At 46.8% G+C, this 14,715-nt stretch overlaps 1 protein-coding gene across 1 annotated transcript; it reads left to right on the top strand.

The window, feature by feature from the left end:
• The first annotated feature begins 1,791 nt into the window (after positions 1-1,791).
• LOC124698801 (protein trichome birefringence-like 19) lies at positions 1,792-3,520 on the top strand. The gene is made up of 2 exons (XM_047231222.1): positions 1,792-2,457; positions 2,546-3,520. The coding sequence occupies exons 1-2, from the start codon at positions 2,008-2,010 to the stop codon at positions 3,314-3,316; spliced, it is 1,221 nt and encodes a 406-aa protein (XP_047087178.1). The 5' UTR covers positions 1,792-2,007; the 3' UTR covers positions 3,317-3,520.
• The last annotated feature ends 11,195 nt before the right edge of the window (positions 3,521-14,715 follow it).

Below are 14,715 nucleotides of genomic sequence, written 5' to 3' on the forward strand. Positions count from 1 at the left end.
CATCCCGTACATGTTTGCCCATGAACCAAACACACATATTAAGTCAACCCACGAAGGGGTATCAGCAGATCCTAGCCGTCTAAATAGAACAAAGTTTAGAGAGGGGGGACACCGGAGCAATAGCCCACTTCAGATCTGTCTGCAGAGGCCTTGGAGCCGTCTGGAGTGCGCGGTGCACCAACGCTGATGCACGACCCAGTGGCCCGTTCAGGAAAACCCGGTTTTACTTGCCAAAATGGTTTTATTTTGATCTGTTCTAGTAGTGGTTTGGCAAAAATAAACCTTGAACTTCAAATCCTATAGTTTGTATAGCTATTAATTCTTGTTCTAATTGAACTCACCAGAAAAGGGATAATCTCGGCAAGGAATATCTACTGTCCGATAGGCCCGCATGTTAGATTCATCTCTTATCTCGGTCAATCTATCTTCCCATCTAAGAAAAACTAGGGAGCGATACCGTCACGTACATAGGCGGGGTGGGGAGGGGTAGGGTCCATCATCCTACACTGCTTCCCTTCCTTCTCTAGTCGGAAACGGCTAGGAGGGGGAGAGGGAAGGGGACGGTACACTGTCATTGCCGCCCTGCATCCCCTCTCTAGTCATGGCCGATGCATGCTAGCGCTAGAGTTTAGGAAGAGGATCATGGATGTCGGCCATGGAGGATGGTCTTCTCGACCCCACTCGATCGCAACCCCACATGTGTTCGGCAACGATTTCGAGCTCCCAGGCTCCCCCTCCCCCCCTCCCCCCCCCCGCGTGATAGGTAGCGGTGCAATGACTAAAGACGAAGAAGGGGGTTGCCCAAGGCCACACAGGCGACAATGTCCATGACGAATTTCCGTTTAAGCACCACGGCAGGGCTCGCCGTCCTCGCTGCGCTAGGCTTCCTCGTGACCCCGCATGTCTAGTTGCTGCTTGATGTTAGCACACCCACGGGGTGAGTCCAAAGATAGAAGAACCTTGAGAGAGCTAGGGACCACACAATTTGAACAGTAATTATATAGTTTTTCTTTGTAAAAATTGCCTATGTGACGTTGGTCAACTTAGTCAAACAACTCTAGGGTTTGATTTAAACTAGAATTCAATGGATGTGATTATTTCCTAGTTGACTGAAAACTAACTTCATTTTTAGTCAGATGATGTCATCAAATCACAACTGAAATTCATATTGCAACTCATATGTAGCATGGTTGCACGAATCACGAAGCAAATCTAACGATCTAGAGTATTTTTCTTTGTCGGATGCAACTCTAGTTGAAATTGAAAAAACTCAGTTGCAACCTAACTTGCAACTCCTATGCAGAAATCACGATCCAATCAAATGATGCTTAGTTGGCAAAACTCAAATTCAATCGGTAGAAATGGAAATTTGAAGTTCAAATTCGGGGTTCACCAAAACTCTACAAGTTGAGGATTTGAAATACTTTCTTTATCTATAAATAGACATCCAAGATTTGTTAAAATCTAGATATATGTAAAGTTGTAAACGCTATTTGAGTACTAGATTTTCTTTGCAGCTCGATTGACATGGCACGCGGTGACCCAACATAGGTCACGCGAACATGCGGTGCGAGGACATGGGTTGGTAATCAGTAGGCGCACAAGTGAAGTGAGGTAATTACGGCGTGAATATAAAAAGTGAGAAGGACAGGACATGTTCCCGTTCCTGCGCGAGGCCACTTTCAATATCGAAATGAACCGCGCACCTACTCTCATCTGCGTGCGTGTCCACCGGGCTTCAAGAGGAGGCGCGCCACACCCACACCACACCACAGAGATAGGTTTCTCGAGACAAGGCATGCAAGCGGACACCGCCCGGCAAAGGCAAAAAAGGCCATCTCATCCCTTTCCTCCCTGCTGCGCCTGGCTACTCTGCTCTTGAGTACCTTCAATGGTTCTGCTGCGCTTCTTGCTTGTGAGCTGCCGCGAGCTGTAAGTACGAGTCCAGGGAGCACAGGATAGGTAGATAGCTAGGAGCTAGGTGTAGCCGTAGGTAGATAGCGCGCGATGAAGAAGCTCCATTACCTTGTGAAGGTGCTGTTCGGCCCTGTGCCGGTCTACTTCTCGGCGCTGGCCATCCTGATCCTCCTCACCAACGCGCAGTACTTCGGCCTCGTCGGCGTGGGCGTGCCGCGCGTGGCGAAGCTGGCGTCGTCGACGCCGGTGGTGAGCGTGATGAAGTACTGCGACATCTTCCGCGGCGAGTGGGTTCCCGACGCGGAGGCGCCCTACTACAACCACAAGACGTGCGGCATGATCCAGGAGCACCAGAACTGCCTCAAGTACGGCCGCCCCGACCTGGGCTTCCTCAAGTGGCGGTGGCGCCCGTCCGGGTGCGAGCTGCCGCGCTTCGACCCCGTGCAGTTCCTCCAGTTCGTCAGACACAAGAAGCTCGCCTTCGTCGGGGACTCGCTGGCCAGGAACCACATGCAGTCGCTGCTCTGCCTCCTCTCGCAGGTCCGCGCGCCGCATGCTTTGCTGTACCTTTCATCTCTGCATGCCTTTCGAAATCGACTTCAATCTCTTGTGTTCTGCGCAAGTGCAGGCGGCGTACCCGAAGGACATCTCGCCGAACCCGACGGACCAGAACAAGGTGTACTACTACCGGGCGTACAACTTCACCATCAACATGTTCTGGTCGCCGTTCCTGGTGCGTGCGCGTGAGCCGGCCCACGACGACGCGGCGCACACGGGCCACTACAGCCTGTACCTGGACGAGCCGGACGGGTGGGTGGCGGAGGTGCCCAGGTTCGACTACGTGCTGGTGTCCGCCGCCAACTGGTTCTCCCGCCCCTCGCTCTTCTACGAGAAGCGGCGGCTGATCGGGTGCAGCTTCTGCAACCGGCAGTACGGCGTCCCCGACCTGTCGCTCTACTACTCGCAGCGCAAGGCGTGGCGGGTGTCGCTGCAGGCGATCAACGCGCTGGGCGGCGGCGTCAAGGGGCGGGTGATCGTGCGGATGCTGTCGCCCATGTCGCACTTCGAGAACGGGACGTGGGACCAGGGCGGCAACTGCAAGCGCACCGAGCCGCTCCGGGGCAACCAGACGGCGGCCATGGACGGCCGGGACCTGAGGTTCTACACGGCGCAGATGGAGGAGTACCGGGAGGCGGAGCGGGAGGCGGGGAGCAAGGGGGTGAGGATGATGCTCATGGATGCGACGGCGGCCATGCTGATGCGGCCCGACGGCCACCCCAGCCGGTACGGGCACTGGCCCGACGAGAAGGTGCAGCTCTACAACGACTGCATCCACTGGTGCCTGCCCGGACCCATCGACGTCTGGAACGACCTCCTCTTCCAGATGATCCTCGCCTAGCGGCTAGCGGTGGCGGCGGCTCTCCGGTGGCCGTGCCGCGCACACAGATCGAGATGCATTGGTGGTGTTGATTAAAGGCAATTTTGATAAGGAATTGTTGTCTTCCACCTCGCCTTTTTTTCCCTCCCATTTTCGTTCTTTTTTTTCCTTTCCATTCGTTTGATGGATCTGGTAACTGTTGACGCGATTCTTTTGTCGGTCGTCGCGGAAAGAGTGAGCAAAAGAAGCTCCTTTATTTATTTACTGGTGATGAAAAGAGAGGCCACCTTCTTCGATTGAAACAAATGCTCGTATCGGATTCCCATGGCGAGTCGCAGATCCAAGCCGCGAGAGGGTAGGAAGGTGAGGAAGGAGTAAACGCGCGTAACCTCCCTGGGGCCGTGCGGTGACGGTGCGAGCCTGTGACTCTGCTCCGCGTCTGCGTCTGCGTATGGATGGATCGCAGTGATGATCCGGGAGGGGACGAAGAAGTCGTGGCGCACACCGGAAAGGGAAAGCAGAGGCGGTGGACGGTGGTGGTACACGCTTGTCGGGAGGGGAGGTGGGGGCCGAGCTCCACCACCAGCTGTACAGCACCGCGCTGGGTGAATGAATGAGAGGAAGCGCCACCCCATCAGTCCAACTTTCAAACCATGCACGTTCCAGAACCTCTGCCGCGCGGTCTGGAAGTTACTGCTGCTAGGACGAGCTAGCCACCTATTCCATCCGTCCATAAATAAGTATACATACGAGTTTTCCAAAATAAATTATAAAGTAGAGTAAAAATTTATTGAGAACATGCACATCTTCTCTTTAATTATTTTACCTCCAATCAAGTCCCAATAGTTGCATTGGATGTACATTTTCATCCTAATTGTTGTAAAATGGGGTAGCACAGTCTCAATAGTTGCACATATGTGCATTTCTAGTCCAAACCCACAAGAGCATGACATGTGGCTTGCCACGCTGGAAAAGCAGTCGCGTTCATTTTGCAGTAACCCCCTTTGTCTTTTGCAATTCTGCATGTTTGTTCTGAAAGTGGCCCACGTGTAAGAGAGAAAAGAGAGGGAGAGGGAATCGGCCAGTGGTTCCCAAAGTCCACAGTTCCCAAATCCCTAACCCTAGCTCCCCTGACAGCGACCAAATTGCGGCGGCGCACGACGAGCGAGGTGGATGGCGTGCGGCGTAGCCAGAGGAAGGATTAGTGGCTCATCTGGGGCTTGTGGTAGGTGGATGACACCCCTTGGTGTGCATGGCGTCGTTGGCGACGAGGAGTGGGTTCTCACCACCGAGGTTGTCCTCGACCCAGCAACTGTGAGCTTCCTCCTCCATCTTTAGCTCATGGGTGTGATTATTTCTCAGTCAGGTGATCTCATCAATGTCAGTTGCAACTAATCTTGGAACTCATGACTAGCACGAATCATGATACAAATCAAATGATGTAGGACTTAACTGAGCATGAAGTTAGTTCTCATCTAGCTAAGAAATAGCAAATCCCTTAGCTCATCCATTGCACATTTGCGCATGCTCTTTGCTCGATTTTGACCATGCTCTATCTATCCACTACTATGTCCACTGTTCTTTAGCTAAATTGAACCGAATTTCATTTTTTTGTTAGGGCACTGTAAGAAATGTTCCAATTGGGCAACAAAACAAGAAGTGGGCACCAAAATTGGAGGAGGAAACAAGCCTGTGCAGCACTACTTGTGTGTTCAAGCAGAGATGTGCTAAGCTAGAAACTGTACTAGAGAACATGATAGAAGATAACAAGAAGCTTCGAAAGATTCACAGAGAAGAGATTCGATGGAGGGAGAAGAAAGAGTTAGGGATAGTTGTAGCAGTAGGTGTGTGTGCTATGCTATATGTTGTAGTTGCACTAGCAACAAGAGGTTTTGTGTGAGTGTAACAATGTACTAGTTGTTCAATAATAGAATGGAAATTTTATCTGAAATATTCTCCCATTACATATGTCACCCAAGAATGTACCAGTTGTTTCCATTGCAATACAAGTCTATTGTGCATCATTGTTTCCATGATAAATAGCACATCCAACAAAAAAATAGCAATACAAGTCTATTGTGCATCAATGTATACAAATTCAGTGCCCCTCCAACATGCAATGGTTACTGTAACTTGTACACTCAAACACACAAAGATTTCCGTGTCACTTGCACTTCATTTTCTTGCAATGATTCATTCAAATCTGGAACTTGTTGCCTGTCATTTTGTGTAGATGTAGCTGCTTGGGTGACAGTGGTTTTCTTCTTCTTTCTTCCTCTAGCAGCAGACTGCCCTGCTTTATTGGTATGTGCCTCTCATCTTGCCCTGTCGCGTCCTCTTCCTCTTGCCCTGGCTCTTCCTCACACAATATCCGTAGTTTCTCTCACCCTTGGTCTTGGAATTGAGTCTCTAGCAGCAACTACAAATGAGCTATCAGGGAGAGGCCCATAGTTCCTGGTAGGGGCTACATTTTGATTTATCTGCAAGTGGAATCATGTTTTATATTTAGGGAACAATGATTTGGAATCATGTTTTATATTAGGGAACAAAAGTGTGTTTGTGTGTTTAGTAATTACCTCCTGGCCCATTTGGTACACTTTAGTAACTCGAATAACTACTCTGATAGAATCACCCAAGAAAGAAAGCGAGGTAAAGTCTTAGGAGAGATATCGGGGATGAATCCAACACCAACTATGTGGGAGAGAGTGGATAGCCACTAGAATCACACATAACAAGTATCAAATCCAAGCAAGGTATCCTTGTTTACATAGGAATTGTCATTCCTAGAGGTAGGAGAGTTTATCTCAAGAGGAATGATGCAAATCTATGTATAACTCTAGATCTGAGTGTCCAAGGGAGTATTTATACTAGGGGGGCTCGAAGGGCTAAGTTACATGCCAAAAAAGACAAAGTCGGGCTGAAACGCGAAATCAGCGGAAGTTTCGGTCTCTAAGGGCAGTAGTACCAGTGGCTCGGGGCGGTAGTACCGGTCGGTCGGAAGTTCCGGTCTACTTCCGGTCAAGTTCCGAAAACGGCTCCTTGACCTCCTGGGATGTTCTGCGGGCATTTCGCGCATTTCCGGAAGTAGGCCGGAAGTTTGGCGGTAGTACCGATCGCTCGGGGCGGTAGTACCGGCCTGGATGTCGTCTCTTCGCTTTTCTCCAGTGCTGGGAGGGATCTGGGCGGTAGTACCAGCCTTGGAGGGCGGTACTACTGGCCTTGCTGTTGGGCCTTCTTCTTCCTCTTCTTCTTCTTCTCCGTTGGCTTGGTTACCATGGTTTGCTTCTTGATCGATGTACCTGATTACACATAGGATATTGGAATAAAGTAGCATGCCATCCAAAGAGGTATCAAAGTTATGCATGGTTAGGAGCGAGTTCACCTCTTGGTGTAGTGCTTTGGCGCGTGCTCGCGTCACGGGTCCACTTGGGGGGACTTGGTGGTCTTGATGGAGTGAGGTTCATAGGGTGGGCTACATTTGATGCAAAACATCAGTCTCTTGTAAGTGGTGGTCGAAATTAGAGACGCAAAATGGCATGTGACAAACCATCGTTAAAGCCAAATATCTTAGAAATAAGTCAACCGCTTCGGTTAAGCCGAGAGTGCAAGATTCTCCTGGATGGAAAAATCTGTTGAAAGTAAAATATTTTTATATTGTTGGTGAAAGGACACGGATCTCGCCTAGAGGGGGGTGAATAGGCGGTTTAAAACTTTTATGAGATGGGCTTAACAAATGCGGGATAAAACTAGCGTTTAATTTGTCAAGCCCAAAGCCTATATACTATGGTTCACCTATGTGCACCAACAACTTATGCTAAGCAATATAAGCAACTATGTGATAGAAAGATATATAACTTCAAGCACGATGGCTATCACAAAGTAAAGTGCATAAGTAAAGAGCTAGGGCATAGGAATAACCGAAGTGACGCGGAGACAACGATGTATCCCGAAGTTCACACTCTTGCGAGTGTTACTCTCCGTTGGAGCGGTGTGGAGGACAAGTCACTCCAAATGCACGAGGGCCACCATATTCTCCTCGAGAATTCCCACCTAAAGGGATGTCCTCGATCCACTATGGGACCTTAGGAAGGTCACCGAACCCGCACAAAGCTTGGGGCTATCTCCACAACTTAATTGGAGGCTCCCAATAAATTGCCACAAAGGCCTTGCCCTTGAAGAATCTCCACAACTTAATTGGAGTCCCCAAGAACACCACAAAGACCACTAAGCCGTCTAGGGTCCAAAGACCCAAGAGTAACAACCTTCTTGCTTTCACTTCCAGGAATCACCGTGGAGAACTCAAATCGATGCACCAAATGCAATGGCAAGAACATCACAAAGATGCTCAAGTCCTTCTCTCTCAAATTCCAACAAAGCTACAAAAGCTATTGGGGGAATAAGAGAGGAAGAACAAATAGGAGGAGGAACACCAAATTTCTCCAAGATCTAGACCTAGTGGATTCCCCTCACAAAGAGGGATTTGATTGGTGAAGATATAGATCTAGATCTCCTCTATCTTTATCTCAAATAGATGCAAGATTCATGGGAGGTAGAGGGAGATAGCAAGCTCAAAGAAGGTCAACAATGGGGGCAAAAACGAGCTCAAACGGATGAGTAACATTGGGGAAGAAGACCCCCTTAAATAGGGCAAGAGAAATCTGCCCGTTCTGCACAAAACTCGTCAAAACCGGAACTTCCGGTCATTTGGGGTGGAACTTCCGCCCCCGGGAAGTACCGGCCAACTTCCGGGTGAAGTAGGGCGCCCCCGGAATGGTCCCGATATGATTTCTGCGTGCAGAATCAGTATTTCCGGAAGTTCACCGGAAGTAGGGCGGAAGTCGGCCAACTTCCGGCCAAAAAACTACTTCACAAAAACTTAAAAAACTTTTGCATCCGGACCCCGATTTTGATGATCTTGGGCTCGTTTCGAAGCTAGTAACATGCTCTACAAGATCATGCAGGGAACCATGATAGTCCAGTAAGCTAGGATAGAAATAAATGATGAAAGGTTTTACCTATCTAAAAAAGACATACCGGTAAAACCTCCAACCTCGAAAATGCAACAAGTTGCCCGTGCAAAAACCATTCTTGATGAACTAGAGCTTGTCATGAGAATAAGCACAAGCTCTAAAACATCACATGGATAAGATCCAAATAACAACCAAGAAAGATGATGCAAAGATGCAAAGGTTTGAGCTCTCTCCGAACGATACGATCGAGTTACTCACTCGAGAGCCCTCTTGATAGTACGGCAACTAAACTATAAACCGGTCTCCAACTACACTATGAGACCGGTGAGAAAGAAACCCTATCAAGAGCAAACCTTATACTTGTGCATTCCACTTGAGCTCAATGATGACGATCTTGACTACAACAATATGGAACGCCTTTCTTGATTGTGCTTGCTTGACGAAGTCTTGTGGATTTCTCCCGCATAATCCACCATGGAAGAGCTTCTTCTTCGGCGCATCTTCACATATCCATGATCACCATATGGATGGAAAGAGTCAAGCAAAGGATCTCTCACTACAAGAAAAATTCTGATAGAGAACGTCCCAAAATCGTCCGCTAAGGGGTATTTTTCGTCGCCTATGGGCCTAACCCGACGATATGGGTTCTGTTGTCGAAACTGCGTCAGGCAAAGTCCTACGACGATTTTTTCGGTCCGTCGCGCTTGGGCGCCCTTCCGCCACGGAAAATCGGACCGTTGCGCAGTGTTTCCGGGAGGCCGTTGACCGCCGACGTCATGCAACCGACACGTGGCGTACGCCGTTAACCGGCGAGTTAACGGCGTTAACCGGCTGAAACCCCGTGGTAGATGGTAGGCCCGCACGAGGCCTGCCACGTCTTAAGCGGGCTGGCCCATTAAGTTTGCGGGCCGGGCCAGCTGACTTAGTTTGACCGGTCAACTATATAGCTGGGCTGGTCCATTAGTTACGTGGGCCGGTGTCAACACCCGGATTTTTAAGTCCAGATGCCTATTATGCCATTCCTCGCAATCCCAGGAATATTTTTTTTGCGAGACATAATAGATTGATATCACAACACATCATTTATTACAACACATAATCGTCTTACAATAAAGGATCACATGATCCAGGCCTCATTACAAATAATAGAAGTTCTATTGATCCATTACATAACACATAGAGGAAGCGAAATAGCGTAGTAGTAGTCCATCTATTCCACAGTAACCGTTGACGTCGGAGTGATCCTAGTTGTCGTAGACGTCCCGCCGTCCTTCTTCCGGTTCCGGTACTCGTCTTCATAGTCCGGCCATTTGAATAGCCGTGGACACAGCCATGAGTACTTTAAAGTACTCGCAAACCAATACTAAGGTAAATACTATCAACTATAGAAAAGGGGTTCTAAGCTCTAGTTTCATTTGCGTAAAGCCGCTTTATTTCATAAACACTTTAATAATCAAAAACTCCTCATTTGCCTAACTTAACTCAAGTGGGAACATTAGTGTCATTCCCACAACTCGGCTTGTGATTCAAAGTCAAAGTCACCTTTCAACTCAAATCACAAGTCACCATTCATATTTTTAGAAAGGTTCTGATGACGGAACAAGTATGGCCTTTCCAATCAGTCCATGACCGCGGACGCGGCTATTCGAATAGGTTAAACTCGCAGAGGTTGTACACTTGTGCCACAACAATTGCAATAGTTTGTCGAGGTAATCGGCTCCGAGTTATCGTACGCAAGTACGCGAACTACCAATCCTAACCTTTCATTTACATACCCTAGTATAGGCACCTCTCCCCATGAGCTTGGCCTCCCGGTGAAGACAGACGATCGGCCACCGGGAACCGCACAGGGCTTGGGCCGGACATTCACCTCATTTCACGTCATTTCACATCATTCCTTTGGTTGTAGAGGCAGCCTCCAAGCATAACCCCGATGACGCTTGTTTTAGAGGGAACCCATACTAAGACACATAAGTTTCCAGCCTAGGCATTACCCGTATTCAGGTATTGTGGGGATACTTGTAAAATTGGAATGGTATCGCATCCGAACCCAACCATCAGCTTTGGTAAAATTCACCAAGTCATTCACAAGTCATATTCACCGTCAAAATCTTTCAATAGAATGACTCATCATTCCAAGGTTTTCAAAGTCATTGGTTTTCACAAGTTCCCATCTAGAATAGTCACTTTGAATATTAAGCACTAGCAACTAGTCAGGAGGGGTGCTAAGCAACTTGGATTGCTCTAGGCTAAGTTTGATACTCTTGCACTACTCCATAACTAAACTAAGTGAATCATGAATCAAAAAGTACTTTCATAATCAAAATTTAGTAAAGCTTGTAAAGTGAAAACTTGGGATAGGAGCATTAAGCATAAAGTAAAAGTAATGGTGCCTTGCTCTTGTAGAGCTTTGCATTATTCTAGTTGCATTGGTAAATAGCTTGCAAACAAAATAGCTTGCATTAGTCTAGCTTGCCTTGATTGGTGATGTGATCAAAGTTCTCTTGCTCTTCCTCTTGGTAGAATACCTCTTCCTCTTGATAGTCTCCGGTACTAGCGTCTATAAACGAATACGAGGATACAATCACCAAACAACACTTAAGTAATCTTAATTAGCCTTATTGGCTCACATAATTGATCTAGCATCACTACTTACATTTATTCACAAATTATGCTAGGGCTTCTTTATTTAACATTAGGAAAATAATTTCCTCTCATTGAAAGTTGAAATTAGGGTTTCTCTTTGGTTTGGAGAAATAATTTCCTCTCATTGAATCTTCTTAAGATTTAATCTTCTCAAATAACCAGGGATGATCCCATGTTGACCAAGGTCAACACTTCACACTTAGTATTTGAGAAAGGTGATTTAAATGAGATTCATCATCTCATGTGATTTAAATAACTAGTGCAATTTAAATACTATGTTGATTTAAATTCTACAATTTAGCAAGTATGAGCCTAAGCAATTAAAGGTCAACACATTACTTCATAATCACTTGAGAAAATGATTTAAATGAGGTGCTACACCTCATAGATTTAAATTTCTAAAATTTGAGACTAGTATAAATGGACTAGTATTGACTACATAGCCAATATTTTGCTTCTAATCCATGATCATGCAAATCACTATGTTATATTTTTATAGAAACAATTAGAGTATCAAATGATTTATATTTTTACATATAATTAGAGTTTGTTAAATTTGAATTATTTCAATTGGATTCACTTCAAAATTCAAAATGGTTGATTTTTAAGATTTATTTGAATACTGAAAAGTATCTGTTTTGTTATTTTTGCTATTCCAAAACTACACAGGATATGGGGTTGAATCCAGTGGCAAAATGTAGATAATTTCATGGGCTTTCCAGAGATATGTATTTTGCTAAATTTGGTTCAGTAGTTTGAAAGTTATTCAAATTTGAATAAAGCATCAATATTTGAAATTTGCTGAAACTAAATATTTGAATTAAACACAAATGGGCTAGGCGGGAAACTGGATGGGCCGAAATGGTTTAAACAAAGGAATCCGGCCCGACGAACGCTTCGCTGCTTGGTGGGCTGTCTAGAGGTGGGGCCTACATGTCGGTGGCTTTGTTTCACCGAGCGGTACCTTGTGATGTCGACCGTCGGATTAAGAGATGATCGCACGGCCGTAGTTCGTCTTCTTCTCCGGCGAGAGGAGGGCGTGCCGACGATGGAGGTAGGGGGTCGGAGGGCGTCCTAGGCCGCCGGCGATCGAGGGAGCGGGGGCGAGGCGGCGTTGTCGATGGTGTAGAGAGCCCTGGTACGGCGGCGAGGCTTGGGGCGGCTCCGAGCGACGACGGCATGCTCGCGGGCTCCGGCGGGAACGAGCTTGCGATTGAAGCTTCTTCGGCGAGGTAAGGTCAAATTGGTGGGTGGAGAAGGCGGAAAGGATGAGAGGGGAAGCGGTCTGTGTGAAGAATCGAGGCTCGGAGCTTCTCTATTTATAGTGGATGGAGGGGTGCCGTGGATGCTGGCGGAAGGTCGACAACGACGATGGCGCTACGGGTTGCGAAAGGGCAAGGCGAGGTGCGCATCGTGTAGGCGACGTCTAGGCGAGGCTGCGCGGTGTAGCTGGCACGTCCAGGGGGATGATGGGAGCGCTCGGCGTGCTTCCGCGACAAGGACAGTACTAGGCGGCCGAAGGTTGCGATCATGGCGATGGCGACGGTGCCACCGTGCGAGTTCGAGCATGTCTACGGCGTAGCCGGGGGTGCGGTGACGCTCGATGCGAAGTAGAGGCTTAGGGGAGGACGAGAGGCGATGGCACGGCGAGCGGTTGCTCTAGCGGCGTCCGCGTGACATGCCAGGGCGCGCTCACCGCGTGCCCGGCAGGTTGTCACGGCGTGTACCGGGCACGCGTGTTCCAGCCAATGGCGTGCACGGTTCGAGCTCGGGGATGGTACCAGGCAGGTTCGTGATAGAGGTGTGGGCTACCTAGTTGACATGGTACTCGAGGGAGGGGAGGGCCAGAGAGATTGAGTGCTTGGGTGGCCGGCATGGGACTTGGCATGGCCAAAGTTGATCATGGCTTCACTTTTCTTAGGGATGCATGGCATAGGATGATGCAGGGATGGTACTAGAGCAACAATGATCAAAGGGAGAAAGGGGTTTAGGCAAGAATCCAGAGGATAATAGCATGTATTGCAATTTCCAGATTGTGTCTGCAAGGTGTTTGAGGAAATGGCCGCATGAAACTTTTGGTCGAATTTTGGATTTCTTTTTGGTGGAGCTCAATCATATAATTAAAGAGAAATGGTGTTGGTGGTGTCCATTTTGGTGAAGGTTTGCAAGAATTCAAAAAGTGGGTCATCTTCACATAGTTTCAAAGTCTCCACTTGTCAACACTATACTGGTCAACCTGGTCAACATTAGCACTAATGGTCAACATGAAAGTTGTTCACTTTCACTTGGTCTTGGATGACATGGCAAAAGTTGACCAAGTTTGGTTTGAAGAAAAGTCAAAACCAATGGGGTAAAGTGAGGAACATTTTATAAAACTCAGATTTTGACCATTATCACATGTATGTTGATTTTGAGATTTGGTTTGATTTGATTTTGGTTTCTTTGATGCAATTGTGTTTGTTTATCATATATAAGTATTCTACAAGCAAGAGATCGAGCAATGGTGGCCTTGGTTGAAGATTTGCAAATTTGGCTAAGTGTATGTGAGTGAATTTTGGGGATTTTCTCCCTATTTGATTTCTCTCCATTTGATTTGACTTTTGTTGACTCTAATGTGATTCTTATTGGTTTAGAAACATGTTCAAACCATTGAAACCATTTCAAATGGTCTTGTTCAAAGATTTGCAAATTTGGCCTTAATACATAGGAGGTGAGGTGTCAAATTTTACTAAACTTGTAAATTGTTGATCTTGCTTTACTTGGACATGGGTTAGGGTCAATTTAGCATTAGATTAGGTTTAGAAAAGGTTTCACATCATTTGTTCAAGGTTTAAAGTCCTAGGGCAAAATTTTGTGAAATGGCTATGTGTCACATATGCCTCTATGCATATGTTGCATTTGAATTTTAATTTGACTTGGCTTGACCCAAATGGTGTTGTTGAGTGTTGAAAATGGTATATAGGAGTGATCCAACCATTCACAACAAGTCCTAGGGTCAAGATCCTCAAATTCACAAATTTGCTAATTTACTCTCATATGCCTCTATGGAATTTTTAGTTTCTTTTTATTTTCTTTGGAAACAACTTGAATTAGGTTTGATAAGTGCTAGGTAAGGTGTATGAAGGCTTTCCAAACCTCTAAGCAAAGTAGAAAAGCTTAGGGTAAAGATTTATAAAAATAGCCATAGGCACATATGCCTTTTTCTTATTTAATTTCCTTTTATTTTATTTTAACTAGGATAGTGAAAAGAGGGGTGAGGTTTAGGGTTTAAGATTAATTCAAACTACTTTAACAAGCAAACATGGCAATTGCACAAGAATTAAGCAAGATCACTATGCCTCAAACTTAATTCAATAAAAGTTTTTGTTGGTTCCAAAATTTGGAACTAGGGAAATTCATTTGTTTTGTTTTGAAATTTTGGGATGTTACAAACCCTTCCCCCTTAAACAAATCTCGTCCCGAGATTTTAAGAAAAGTTAGGTTCCTAAGATAGATTGAACATTTTGATTAACAGGAAGACATACTTGGCATGGTCTGGGGTGCTTCCTGAGCTTCATTGGCAGTCATGTGGTAGAAACGGCCGTTGTTGTTGTTCGGTTCCTTCTACCGGCGAAGCGGCGCTGTTGCTCGGGCAGGTGCAGCGGTGTTGGCGGCAATCTTGGCAAGCTTCTTGGGACACTCATTGGAGTAGTGGCCCACAACTCCACATTCATAGCAGTTCACGCTTGACTTGTCCTTCGGGGTGACGGGGATGGCATTGCTTCCACTCCTCGGCCGTTGTTGGTGTTGTTGTTGTTCCCATTG

This window comes from Lolium rigidum, chromosome 3, assembly GCF_022539505.1.
Source record: "Lolium rigidum isolate FL_2022 chromosome 3, APGP_CSIRO_Lrig_0.1, whole genome shotgun sequence".
NCBI classification, from domain to species: domain Eukaryota; kingdom Viridiplantae; phylum Streptophyta; class Magnoliopsida; order Poales; family Poaceae; genus Lolium; species Lolium rigidum.